This window comes from Oreochromis aureus, linkage group 15 (genome assembly GCF_013358895.1).
Source record: "Oreochromis aureus strain Israel breed Guangdong linkage group 15, ZZ_aureus, whole genome shotgun sequence".
Taxonomy (NCBI): domain Eukaryota; kingdom Metazoa; phylum Chordata; class Actinopteri; order Cichliformes; family Cichlidae; genus Oreochromis; species Oreochromis aureus.
In genome coordinates this window covers 12,118,115-12,132,367 of record NC_052956.1, presented here as the reverse complement: position 1 = coordinate 12,132,367, position 14,253 = coordinate 12,118,115, and the positions used below count along the sequence as shown (strand labels likewise).

The following is a 14,253-nucleotide window of genomic DNA, read 5'->3' as shown; positions in this document are numbered from 1 at the left end:
GTTGATTATCCTACATTTTCCCCAGAGCGCACTCAATCCGCCCACTACAGCCCACACTCCATTGACACACATGCTGTCAGGTACACTGGTGCACTCTCACTGCGCTGACACACACCTGTGCCTCGGAGAGTAATGTCGCTCTCGTCACATCTGCTCTCGAGGGACTCATTTTGGGCTTGTTGCCAAGGCAACCTAGCACTCCATAGCGTGGACACGCCCACACTTTCCATCTGCCTTAACACACTGCCTGCTCTCACACTTATCCTTCAGGTTTCTTCACTTTAAAATGTTTTTTCTTCCATAATCTGCAACACATCAGCTACCTCGACTTGTTGCTCTATGTTTCTTCGGCTTTTAACTCATCTCTTCTTCCTGTTCCCTCAATCAGAGCTTGTCCAAGACTTCAAATCTTGGCTAGCGATTCTGAAGTTGGAGCTGAAAGAATGCTCTAACCAGTCAGGAGATGCTGTCCTCCTAGGAGCCAAGTTACAAAGGTTAAAGGTACGTTACTTGTTGCTCTTTTTCTCTGTGCAGATCTAAGGGCTATGAAGTGCATATTCCACTTAAAAGTTCTAAGGAGGTTGACTTGTTGATATGAGCATGCTACAGTATAAACAGTTTATATTTTTAGAAACATATATCTGTACCTTCCACATAATTTGTTAGTATAAGTCATAAGTTCAAACTAGGCTTGTAAATAATAAAGACTTAGAGTTGTTTAAATGGATGAAAACACACAAAAAAGTCCCGGCTTTTTATTTAGAGACACATCCTACGTTCACAGGTATCACTTCAGCGGATTTCAGAGGGTGAGGAGCGCCTCTCTGAGGTTTGTAAAGAGGCTGGAAAACTCCAGCTCCACCTACCTAAAGCTGGAGCAGCACAGGTTCAAGAGAACCTCTCTGCCTGCCAGCGAGAGTGGAGGAGCTTTCTGGACGGTTATTATCAGAGCAAGCTGGACTTGGAGGAGAGCGTTGGCCTTCTGAAAAAGTAACACCCCCACTTATGGTTATTTCTTGCTTTTATACAAATGAATTTGAATCAAATAGAAATATGGCTCTCATTAATTCTTTTTTCTCTTCCTTCCCCTCTTTTCCCATAGTTTTGACGACTGCGTGCAGGGTATAAGAGACTGGCTGAAGCAGATGGAGCTCAGCCTTAAGGCTGAGCCAGTTCTTGGGGGAGAAAGCCAGCAAGGACCCCCAGACACCACAGAAGAGCTGGAGAGGATGGAGCAACTCCATAAGGAACTGACAGAAAGAAGGTTTGTATATGAGGGTGTCTGTGGCCATATGCTATACATGTCACAGCATAAGCTACTGAATATTCAGAACAATAATATATCATTGTCTTTTCTAAGGGAGTCTATTGAGCGACTCTGCCAGGAAGCCCAGGCTCTATCTGAGGCAGGCCGGGGGTCAGGAGGAGAGGTCAGAGTATCAGGCCAGCTACAGATGGAGCACCAGGCACTACTGAAGGCAGCCAGGGAGAGGCTCAGAGGCTGCCAGGAGAGCCAGGCTTTTGGAGACACTCTCCAGGGGGTTTGGGCTTGGCTGGAGGAGATCCAGGAGCGACTGGGTACAGTCGACAGCACGATGGGGACGAAAGAGCAGTTAGAGCAAAGGCTGGAGACGGTGCAGGTGAGAGGACAACAAGATTACATCCGCATGTATTCTTTATTTAAGTAATTCACCTTTATTAAAATCTATAGTTTTTCCAGTGAACACAAGAGGGGGCTGTTTGCTCAAGATATATTTATATATTTTTTATCTTTTACTCTGAATGTCTGTTTGCACAGGATATCCTGCTTTTGAAGGGAGAGGGTGAGGTCAAGTTAAATATGGCAATGGGTAAAGGTGAGCTCGCCCTGCGCAGCTATGGCGCCGCCGGACAGGAAGTGGTTCGCTCTCAGCTGCAGGAACTGGAGGACGCATGGGCTACACTGCTTGTGACAGCCATGAGTTGCCACAGGTACAACTACTCACTTTAACTATCACCTGCAATTTGTTATAAACTACAAATCATAATCTAATTAGTAAAGAAGCATTCCTGCCTTTAACTATTTTTGCATTCAGTTATACAATACATGTATGCTTTTGGATAAAGCACTTTGGTTAGCACTGTCACCTAACATCAAGAAGTTTCCACGTTTGAACCCTAACCGGGGCTTTTCTGTGTGGAGTTTGCATGTTCTCTCTGTGTGTGGGTGGGTTTCCTCTGGGTACTCCTGAAGGTATGCAAAAATATGCATGTTAGGCTAATGCCTGGTTCTAAATTGGCCATGGATGTGATGCAGATAAAGTGCTTAAAATTCAAAAAGCACTATATGGATGTGTGGGTAAAATTTGGCTTGTCGAGTAAAGCACTTTGACTGGTCAGTGAGACTAGATGAGCTCAATATAAATGCCAGTCAATCCCCATTTCTCTGCCACTGAAACATTTGCCCATGAACATTTAAGAGGGGATTTTTCTAGTTGCCAAAAAAAAAATCCTCTCTTAGGAACAGGTTATTTTCATCACCATAGATTGATGTGTCGGTGCTGTTAATTACCATTAGGTTAAATAAATAATGAGAAGTATGTGTCTCGTTTTCCAACTGTGACTGATGTGTCTTAGTATGTGCTCTCGGGTGTGTTTGTGTGCGTGCGTGACGGCATGCACGTGCATCAGTTTGTGTGTGTGTGTCTAATTGACCAATTATGGCCCCTCCTAGAAAAAAAATTGATCCCATTAGGGACTAAATGGTGGATGGCAAACAGTGGGTCACACATGCGGTGTGTTTGTGTTGAAAGGGGAGAGGGATAACAGGAGGCGAGGGGTAGCAGGTGAATTAGAGGTGTGTGTGAGTATGTGGATATTGGCGCTATTTGCACAGGCAGGGGTAACAGATGGCAAGGAAAATTATGGGTGTGTGTCTGTGTCCTTGTGTGTTTTGAACCTCCTGATAAAAGGGGAGAAAGGCTTTAAGCCAGTATTACTGCCAATTTATGATTCTTCTGCAATGCTGCAAATGTACAGGAGAGTAAAAAGGTGTAAAAAGATTTGTATGTGCCAAGATTTAAATTAAGCAGTCTATACATGCAGTTGTAAAAGATTTCATGTGCTTTTTTTTCTTTTCTTTTTTTTTTTACACCATATTTAAAAGTGTAAGATTAATGAGAGATCTACTGTTCTGTCTCCAGTCGATTAGAGTGGACTGTGTCTCAGTGGGGAGGATACCTTGAAAGTGCCGCCCAACTGCGCTGCTGGATGGAGGTTGTGGAGCGGGAGGTGTGTGCCCCTCTCACCCCTCAGCCAGGACCTAGGGAAAAAGCCTCACAGCTGGAGAGACTCCGTGCTCTGCTGGCTGATCTAGAAGACCACCAGATGGCGCTGTCCACACTGGAGGAAAAAGCCAGAGAACTCTTCAAGAAGACTGGTGATGCCAGCTTTAACCATGGTGCTCGCACCCAGCTGCAGGTGCAGTTTGACAACCTCACAGCTTTGGTGGAGGTACAAAGCATCTGCCTTTATTTATTAATTTACAATGTGAATGATCTTCAACCTCTTTCAGCTTGATCAAGGCTTTCGGTAATATAACGCGTACATTTTTTGTGTTTATTCTATAGGAGAGAGTACGTCTGGCGCAGGCAGTGGTGTTGGAGCACCAGGACTACCTGGAGGCCGTTAGAGAGCTCACTGATTGGCTAATGACTGCAGGGGAGGAGCTACAGCACTGGTCTGACACATCCGGAGACTCCACATCCATCAAAAAGAAACTGTCAGAAGTTAGGGTAAGGAAGACAAACATTTGGGGACAAATCATAAAGGGTTGCAGATTATTTCAGCCTGCAACCTGCAAGTGATAAAACTGTAGAGAAGACACAAGTGCACGGATGCTAAAACAGTATCAGCTAAACAATCTAAAATTTATTTGACATAATCTGAATCTCTTGAGCCACTCCATGTTAACAGCACACGGTACATGTTGGCTTTATCGTCTTTTAGTTATAAACTTACATTTTTTGAGAATAATAACTTGGCTGGACATCTTGTAGGAATTTGTTGGGATAATTGATGTGTAACAGGCACTAATTACACATCTATTAAAGAAGGATTAACTCTTTAAACCCAATATAGACACAATGATTCTCAGTGCAGTATCAGCGACTCTTGTGTGGAAGCAATGTTTAACTTATTCAAGAATACTTTGTCTTTGGCTCTTCTGCATGCATGAAATGTGTGTGCTGTTCTTTGTTTTGTTTTGTTTTTTTTAATCCACGCCCAGTTTTTGCGAAGATAACTGATTGCTGAATTATCTGAACCCATTTGATGAATACATTCTCACTATGAAGGAGAGCAAATTATGCGGGGAATTGGAATTGGTTCTCAGCTTGTTCCCATATCAGAGCCAAATATCTCAATCTCTCATGATGCATTTTACTGCCAATGCAGTATAATGTGGTTTATGGTCGTGTGTAAAAGGAAAAAAGAAAAGGAGCAATGAATTTAATGCTAAATCTTTCCCTGCTCGATAATTCTGTGATTACAGAGGAGAGAAAATATGTGAGGAAAAATTGATTTGCATTTAAATTTTACACATGGGTACTAATTATCACATTATAAATGTGTGTCGGCAGAGCTATGCTGTGTGAAGCATTACAGTAGAAGAGGAGATATGATGTCTCGTGTACACAAGCTAGTTTTCATTTTTTATTTAGTGTCAAGGTTGATCTTCATAGTCGTCTTCTCCCTTTTTAATCCCTCTATCAGCTCACTGCTATCGCATCACACTCAAGTGTTATTCACATCATCTGCCTGGCTTCCCCTTAGAGAGTAAGAGGTGAAGAGGGAAGGAGAGGGAAAAAAATAACTAACAGATCGATATTACTGATATGGAAATTAAAAATACAGCAAATCAGAATAACTGGTGCACTGACAGAATCAAAGAAGTAGATATAAGCATGTAAGGTGATGAAGCAGGGGACATCTGATGAAAACACTATACAGCAGCTTTAAATAGACACCAGCACAGCCAGAGATTGCGGTTTCCTTAGCCACAGTTTCCGTAGCAACTTTGTCTCTTACCTACCTACCCTCTTTATCTCTCCAGGAGCGCGTGGAGTGTCGACTTCTGGAGGGCCGCGACCGCCTCAGCCGGGTACGTCGCAGCGCAGCGTCCACAGCGGAGCACACGGCAGCGGGAGGCTGCGAGGCCATGGATCGACAGCTGGGGGCGCTGTCCCACGCTCTCGAGCAATGGGAAGGGGCCGCTCTGAGGGCCCGGGATAGCTTGGAGGGGGCCCTGTGCGCTGCCGCGGCTTCCGAAGAGGAATATAACCGTCTGACCGCCCAGTTGGAGGAAGAGTTAAAAGTGTTTGATGGACGTCTGAGGGGGTGGAGCCAGGAGCTGGTCAAAGCTGAAGGGCAGAGTAACGGCGAGGAGGCCGTGGAGGGATGGCAGCTGGCTAAGGTACTATAGAATTTAAATAAACATAATGACAAGAGAAAGCCTGAATTATTCTCTGTTCATTTCCTCACAATGGTGCATTTAAAAAAACAGCATCAATAATAAAAACTCGCTGGGGCGGGTGAAAGCTGACAGCGGCTATGCTGCCGTCCTATGATTAGCATTGTTTAATACAAAGTACACACACAGACCCTCTGCAATTAGCCATGCTTTCTCTGTCAGTAATTATCCATTCTATTTGTAAATCCTAAAAACAGATTAGTTTGTAAATCAGCTTTACTGGAATGATGAACGAGTGACAGCCACAATCCCATCACATCCCCTGGTTTCTTGCTCATTCTGTCTTCCCTGCTGTCCCCTCTACCCCTCCCCGCTTTGTCTTTTTTAACCATTATTTTCCACTATCTCTCCCTCCCAAACATTCCCTCATTGTTTTTCCCGCCTATACTCCGACTTGGTTGAACTGAAGTGTGCTGAGATGTCCTTCTTGGCTGTAGGGGTTCTTTCTTAGATGCTTGTGCTTCTCACCTCCCCTGCTGCTCTGTTTCTAACCTCCACAGGATGTTTACAGTATGACAATTTCTCTGTATTGTCAAGGCCGTGCCAACACGTTCCCTATACTTCTCCTCCGGGCTTCTTCAGCCATGCCTTTCTCCGGTTTTCCTCAATTTGGGGCTGTCAAAGAACAGAGGAGGAGTTTTTATTTTTTTTCTTTCCCCTCCTCCGCTTCTCGTTCTCCTCCTTCTCCAGCCTGTTTCCTGTGTCCGGCCTTGTTTTCGTTACGCGCTTGTTTGTGTGCGTTTGAACCAATTCTACATCTGTGAGGGCTGACAGCTGAAATCCACTGGGAGAGAGCGTGAGAGAGTCATCGGGAGGAAAAATGTGTGCGAGGGAATAAGTGGAAGGAGTGGGAGGAGGGAGAGAGAAAGAGGAGAGAGCGAGAGAGTGGGGTAGAGAAAGAAGTAGAACCGCCGTAGGAGGAGGGAGGGAGGAAAGGAAAGGAGAAGAGGGAGACGGGAGCAGCGAGTCCACAGGAGAAGGGAGGGAGGGTTGTTTTAATCGTCATACGTCAGAGAGTGAGTGAGAGTCACACAGCGAGAGAGAGGGAGCTTGTACATATTTCATGGGACAGGATTTCATGACTGTGTGAGTGCAGAATGTGAGGCACGCTGAGGCGAGCTGGAGACCGTTATCCACAGCTCCTTCCTGCCACACTCCGCCAGGAACAGCAATGCTTTTGTACAGGCAGCACTGTGAGTATGTGTTTGAGCGTCTGTGTGCGCGGTTTGAATGTGAGAAGAGCGAAAACGACTGAGGCAGGGTGTGAATAGGAATGCGAGCGCACTTATTGGAGGGTGTCATGCAGATCCGTTGGGTGCTTGTGTTTCCTTGTCACACACACACTGAGCTGGTGTCTGATTTGTGCCGTTTAGGATATACTGGAGGGCTTGCAGAGCGCCGAGCCGATGGCGGAGAAGTTGAAAGGCCAACTGAATGACCTGGTGCGATACTCCAGAGACCTCGGCTCACAGTCAGACCGGGTCACGGCGCTAATCAAACAGCACAACAGGTGAGAGGAACATTTCTGCTGTAGTGATGTGATGTGGGTGAGCGAGAATTACGCCTTGGAGTGTTTGTGGATGTAAAACGAAACACTGACTGATTAACTACAGTTTATTCATGATGTCTTTTCCTTCAAGTCTGTGTGATGAGGCCAAAAGCTGCTTTTTTCAAATGTAGATAGAAATGGCCCCAACTTGAACTTCCCAACCTAAAAGCCAACAATGTTATCCAAACAAATGCTCTCACTGGAGATGGAGATGAAGTAAAAGGTTTTCTCAAAAGTAGAGATGTTATCACACAGATTATATGAAAACTGTGGTTTAATATAGAACAAAAATAGAAATTAGAGGAAGAACCTGGAGATACTTTGGACCAGAGATGAGAAACAATGGATACCAAATGGAATAACAGCACTGTGGACAGTACTGTTATTATAACAAAAGATGGGAATTTTATGAGTTTTCAGGAGATGGAACAAAATTTTACATTATGCAACCATTCTCCAACCATAGTAGGAATCTACAATTTAAAGAAAAATAGAGTAATATCTGCATGGAAAGGAAATACAGCACATTATGTTAAACAGAAATGGGAAAAAAAGAACTAGGTGTGAATATTTCTCAAGATAAATGGCCGCCTGTATGGAGAACACAACAATCTACTACATCATCATGTAGCTCGAGAGAAAACTGTTGGAAGGGTTGAATAAGATTCTCTGTCACCCCCAATATGAGACGTAAATTTCGGGTTTTCTCTAACAAAGCCTTATTGAAGACAATGTGATGCGGTAAATGTAAACCATTCTCATGTCTTTTGGCTCTGCCCTGGCATTGTCCAGTTTTGGGAGAGTGTTCATTTATTTATTGTTAAAATTATGGGTTGCAATATATACAGGATCATCTCTGGTGTTGCATTTAGGTGATATAGCAGGAAATATTGTGTTGAGAGAAGACAGATGTTTGTTTAAAATCTTGTTAGCAGCCTGTAAAAAAGCCATCCTGGAGAGATGGTACAACCCAGACCCACTATAACAAGATGAATGGCTGTAAATAGTGAGTGAAATATATGTTATGGAGTAACCGACTCATAGGATCAGACAGGAACGGTGGTGAAAGAAATGGACCATGTTTACACATCAATGACAGGGTGAGGACTGAAATATTAATGTCACAGGAACAAGCTAGAGACAATCTTTACTGGATTTTTGTTATTTTGTTTTGTTTCACTTCTTTCTTTTGTGTATACCTGAAATGGAAAGGTGGTAACAATGTGTTTAAAAGTTATCTGATCAAAAAAAATGATTTTGGAGGGGTTTTTTCAGCTAGGATGTTCAAATCAACCTCTATTGACCAATATGCTATACACATTTTAAGGCAAAAGCAAAAAAAATAGCATAAGATAAATAAATAAACAGGAAATAATCGAAATATGTTGAGGAAACTGAAAAAAAAAAGAATTTCATTTGTTTAATTGTAATATCCTAAAAGTAATAAGTGCAAACAAAGGCCAATGCAAAGGCATACTCACCTTGACCCACTTTGATTGTGGAACAGTTAAAAGCAGTTGTTTTGGGGATCTGAGACCTACTGCTTGGGTAGAGGACATTAGGTTCTGAAAATCAATCTGACAGGTGGCCAGTGCAGGGATTTTAGTACTGGTGTAATGTGTTTTCATTATCTGCTACCAGTTAGTCTCACTGCGGGATTCTGCAACTGCTGCATGATGAGATGAGGGCTGGTGCAGTAATGGGTCAAAAATCCATCCTCGAGGAGAATAAACTGTTTGTAACACTCTTTATATGAGTGAGAGAAGGGATGCACTTAGCTGTGTCTGTCTGCCTAGTTTGCCTTTATGGACAGCTCCCTGTGTACATAGCCCTACATAACCCTAACCCTAGACCTGGTGAGACCTTATTCAAGCAGTTGGTCTCTCTAATCATCTGATCCGAGTCTTTTGATAGAAATGACCACACTTTTTGAGCTCTTGAACTTTAGAACTACGTTCTGCAGTGGAGGCATGCATGTATGAGTACGTTGAGTAAAACCAGGACATTTCCAATATTAAAGAAATTGTGTTTTGCCTAAAAAGTCTGCACTTTCTTCTGCAGTTATCTGTTTATAGAGAACGGAACCGAATTAATTCGATTTAGGTTTAAGTGCAAGGTCAAAGGTGATACCAAGATTTTTGCTATGGGCTTAAAGGTTTAGTGCTAATGGTCCTAAATGGCTAGCTAAAATAATCACACCTGTCTTTGAGTCATTAGATGAAGACAGTTTTTTCAGTAGAATTACACATCCTAAAATATTTGTGTGACATTGGATTATCATTTGAAAGATGCATTGTACTTGTGAAAAATATAGCCTAACAAACACATAATGCTAAAAGGGACCTAAAATCAAATCCTGAGGTACTCCATAATTGATTGAGGCATTGGAGAAAGAGAAGCTTTATTAGCTATTAGTCAACAACCTAGCCAACCTTATCCTTTAGACAGTTTTTATTAAAAGGCTGTGATTAATACAGATGATCAAGTGATTATTCTAATTTTTTAAAGCTATAAATAGTTTCTTATGACGCAACGTGCAACATAACATATAAACAAGTTATCTGCTATTTATTATCAAAACTGTACAAGTATGTGATTCTGCAGATACTTACCATATTTTTTATCTGGCATATTATATAAAAATGTGTCATTTTAATGATTCAATTAAACCTGTCCTCATAATTAGATGTTGACGTCACACATCATTCCATATAACAGTCTTAAAAACAGCTGTTCCATAACACAATAACAAGAGCGGAAAGGAAAGTTCTCCTTAATTACAGCTCAAAAGCCAGGGCTATGTTTTATAACCTTTTGTGTGTGTGTGTGTGTGTGTGTGTGTGTGTGTGTGTGTGTGTGTGTGTGTGTGTGTGTGTGTGTGTGTGTGTGTGTGTTGTGTGTCTGTGTGTCTGTGTGTGTGTGCTTGTGGCCATCACACAGAGGTCTGACGTCCGTATCAGCCAGGTGAAGGTGAAAGGTGACGGACAACAACAGAGTCACCAGTTGCTAAGCGACATTTAACCGTCTTCCCTCACTTCCACTTGTTCACTGTGTTTGTGTCCTTCCCCGGTTTAATTTTATGCAACGCTGAGTGTAATTTTTTAGGGAAATTAAAAATGTTTGGAAGGTCTTTTTCTTCACACTGATACCCACTTTAGTCTCTTTACTGAGCTCTAATTGCCTGCTTTAAACCCTCAAGTGAGCCCGTGTTCAATGAGCACCACTTGTTTGTGAACGCACCGTGCAGTGCCTTTTCAAAAGAACAACAGTGCATACAAAAGAGCATGCGCGCACACAGCCATGCATATTCAACGCATTCACGTACAAGTGTAAACTTCTACCGTAGCGCAAATGATCTCCTTTATTTGCTGCTTCTCTGTAGATTTATTGGCAGACAATCTAAGTGAGGTCAGCTTTTTGGAAATGCTTTGGCAGCTAATTGGCGTTGACTGCTGATTGGCAAAACACCACCTTTCCTTATTCGTTTGGCTGTTTAGTCTGTAATAGACTTGGCCTGTGCGCTCTTTGCACCTGTCCTGCATTAAAGCGCTCCAGAAAGAAGAGTGCACAGACAGAATGAAAAAAAGGAGTCAGAGGAGAGGAGGAAAAGGCAGTAACTCCCCTCCGCCCCGCCTCCTCTTTATACCGCATGCCAGATTTTGTCTGTCACAGCAGAAAAAGTGCTTCTTTTACACCCGTGCTATCCCCACTGTGTTACCCTTTCATGCCCTCATCACACCGTTAAAGCTCAAGAGTATCTGTGCCTGACTTTAATGCGTGTTTCAGTGCATTGAGATGCTACATGAGGACAATGTGTTTTTTGTTTTTCATACCTCTATTTCTGATAAGTAACCTTATTTCCCTGCTGTCATCCACTTCTCCCCCTTCCTCCTTTAACCTTCACACACTCCCCACAATGTGTGAAATCCAGTAATTGTTTTTCTTTTTTTGTCTTACATCATGTTTATATCTATTTTGAATGAAACCACATGTACATAGATTTTTTTTTCTTTACCCCAGAGTTGAAAGAAAATAATTCTGCTGGTTGGTCATATAGCTTATCCATATATGAACTTGTATCCATGTTGGTGATAACACATCTCACAATTTGGTTATGTAAATTTAGTGCCAGGGAGCATTGAGCAGAAGTGTGTGAAGGAGTATGGAGGTCAAGAAGATGGTGGGTTGTTTAGTGCGTCATGCTGGAGATTTGAATCTGAAATAAATTTTTTGTTGTTGCCATTTTATACTTTTAAATAGCCTAATAGCTGAATTGTGTCTGATTATAAAAACACATTACTGATTGTTGGTCTCATGACTGACTCAAAGCACCATCAACAAATTAAAAAAAAAAAAAAAAAAAAATCTCATCGCCCATCATTTTGTAGCTGACAGCTGGTCTCCCACCCCCTCATATGCCAATCAACAACATCCTTCGCTCCCACTGGGCTGGTACTTTTGCTGCTGGGTCTTTTCTACTCTAAATCAACACACCAAGGCTCATTCACACATTCATAAAGGTCTTTATTTTGTGCCCTTAAGTGCTTTCTGACTATCATGCAGACACTTAGACTGCAGTCGATGCATTGGGAGAAATTTTGGGGTTCAGTATCTTGCCCATGGACACTTACGCACAATTACTATAGGGGCTAGGGATCAAACCCCCAACCTTCCAGTTAGTAGACGACCCAATGTACCTCCTGAGGTGCCGTAAATTTATTGTCACGCTCCGTAAAGTTGGGAGTTGTCATCAAATTTTGCTGACATTTTCATTTTGTGTGTTCTGTTTGTACATCCCTTTAGATTATTATGGTTTCTTGTGTTCTTAGCTATCCTTTAAAGCAGCGGTCCCCAACCTTTTTTGCGCCACGGACCGGTTTATGCCCGACAATATTTTCACGGACCGGCCTTTAAGGTGTCGCGGATAAATACAACAAAATAAAACTAGTACCGGTACCGAAAAAAAGAAGATTTATTCATAACACACGTGAAAAGACCCAGGAAAACAGAGTTAACGATAAAAACGATAACAAAATAACGTTGAAAACCGATAAAAACCCTGAAAACCATACATTTCACACCTGAGCCTCAACTCTCGCGGCCCGGTACCAAACGACTCACGGACCGGTACCGGTCCGAGGCCCGGGGGTTGGGGAGCGCTGCTTTAAAGCTTCAAATCTCAGTCTCATTCAACAAGTGATTTTATTATGCTTCAGTTACCTACCTGCTGTACCTTGTGGTTAATATATTAATAGCAGAAAAATTCCTAAAATCCAAATTTGAAAGTGTACCTTTGATATTCTGTCAAGCCTTCTGTAACTGCTTCCTCACCTATCTCCTCCATCTCATCTCTTTCCTATAGCATCAAGCTGTCATGCCTCGTTCCCTCCATCTTGTCACCCCTGTGAACTCTTGCCCCAGTCATATGTTGCCTCTCAACCCCCCTCCCACACGGTGCCCCTTAGCACCATCCCCCCACTCTCCCTCTTTGCCCCAGCGCTCATTCCTTCCACTTCACCCACTTTGCCATTTCTCCACCTGCCCATTTCTCATCCCTGGCTCATCCTCCATGACGTGAGTACAGTCTGGACAGTATCAGAGCATCAGCACGTGTCTCCTTTGTTTTGATGGACACATGGGCAGTAAACACTTCCTCTGTTTGTAGCTTCGTTCTTTCTTTGTTCATTTCTCGCGGGAGATTTCAACCCATGAACAACAACTTAAATGAGGCCTTTCCTTTCTTTTCTTCTTCTTTCCTGCAGCCTGAGTCTTCGTGCATCCAGGGAATGTCAAAATAAGGAGCGCTTGTTGGAGCAAAGGTTTCGTGCAGCCCTTAGAGACTTCCAGCAGTGGCTGGTCAATGCCAAAATCAGCACTGCCAAATGCTTTGATGTGCCGCAGACTGTCACAGAGGCGTCCTCTGCTTTGCAGAGGATTCAGGTAAGGGATATATTTTGCAAAATCCTTATTTACAGCTTCTTCCTGTGTGTGTGCGTGTGTGTTTTAAGGGGGCATATAACTGTAGTAAAATTGAAGTTCATCATCTTCTTTGCACAGGAGTTTTTCCAGGACAGACTTACCTGATGCAGGAATTAATCACAGATTTAATCACATTTTTGTCATATTATTCCAGGGCAGACTGAAGTAATACCAGCATATAAAGCAGTTTTTTTGGATGGAAACGTAACTAAATATTACTGTAGTCAAGTCTTTTGAGAAATAACATTTTCAATAACTTGTTTTGTGCTCATTCATATTGATGTCTCAGAGTTGCCAGCCAGTGTAGCCGTATGATATTTTTTCTACAGGCAGATTGCTTCTGTGAGTGTCTGTTGATAGCGGAGGTAGGGAGTGTCATTTATTCACTTACATAAACCAGACTTTTCCTGCCTCTCGGGGTGATGATATTAACAAGCTTCTTGTCATAAAAGCCATTTGTCTGCTCCTTGAGAAGCTGCAACCTTGCATCAGTTTGAGTCCACTTAAATCCACTCCTGCTAATTACAGACCGGTTCTCGCTTTTTATTTTCTTTCCATAGAGGCAGGCTAAGCAACAATATGGTACTACAAAGAAAAGCAAAAGATGTAGTAGTTAAACAATCAATCCTCTTTCATTGGATGTTTGCTCAAAGGGAAGCGTGTGTGAACATGCCCACTGTTGAGTGTCTGCTGGTGGGCTTGTTGGAGTGATGGGACCTGCAGTAGCCTGGATAAGCTAGAAATGGGCTCATAGCCAAAAGGGATAAGAGAAAGCTCCACAGCGGGGTCTCTCTGCCTTTCTCTTCAAAATATCTGTGTGTCTCTCTTTCTGAGAAGTCTCTGAGATTCTGGCAGGTCTGGCAGCCTCTTCAGAGCACCGCAGGGCTCTGGCTAATAGTCAGCTGCTTGTCTGTGAAGGTGGACGTCCCCACATCCATGCACCGCATTACTATCAAGCAATGCGTTATTATTTCTAAACTCTGCACTCTCAGACCATATTTTGTAGCTCTTAGATGATCGACGAAGCAGTGAATCAACAGTTAGGTGGTCAGGGAGTGTGAGTTCAAAATGGCAAAGCAGCGTGTGGTTATTTGACAAAATAATTTGCTGGAAATCCTCTGCAGGGGTTTAGCAAAGTCTGCTCTTTTAGAAGTTTCTAGTTTTTTGGATGAGAGGGATTTTCATACTTTCTGACTATCGGAGGGGAGAGAGGCAA

The 14,253-nt window shown here is 42.8% G+C and overlaps 1 protein-coding gene across 1 annotated transcript in view; it reads left to right on the top strand.

The window, feature by feature from the left end:
- LOC116310752 (nesprin-1-like) overlaps nucleotides 1-14,253 on the top strand; it is an 86,853-nt gene that overhangs the window by 6,188 nt on the left and 66,412 nt on the right. Inside the window, exons 9-18 of the mRNA XM_039599082.1 lie at nucleotides 389-501; nucleotides 785-990; nucleotides 1,103-1,264; nucleotides 1,361-1,640; nucleotides 1,799-1,971; nucleotides 3,183-3,492; nucleotides 3,609-3,773; nucleotides 5,093-5,452; nucleotides 6,883-7,019; nucleotides 12,821-12,998. Of these exons, the coding sequence (XP_039455016.1) occupies nucleotides 389-501; nucleotides 785-990; nucleotides 1,103-1,264; nucleotides 1,361-1,640; nucleotides 1,799-1,971; nucleotides 3,183-3,492; nucleotides 3,609-3,773; nucleotides 5,093-5,452; nucleotides 6,883-7,019; nucleotides 12,821-12,998 (2,084 nt within the window). The remainder of the gene's footprint in view (nucleotides 1-388; nucleotides 502-784; nucleotides 991-1,102; nucleotides 1,265-1,360; nucleotides 1,641-1,798; nucleotides 1,972-3,182; nucleotides 3,493-3,608; nucleotides 3,774-5,092; nucleotides 5,453-6,882; nucleotides 7,020-12,820; nucleotides 12,999-14,253) is intronic.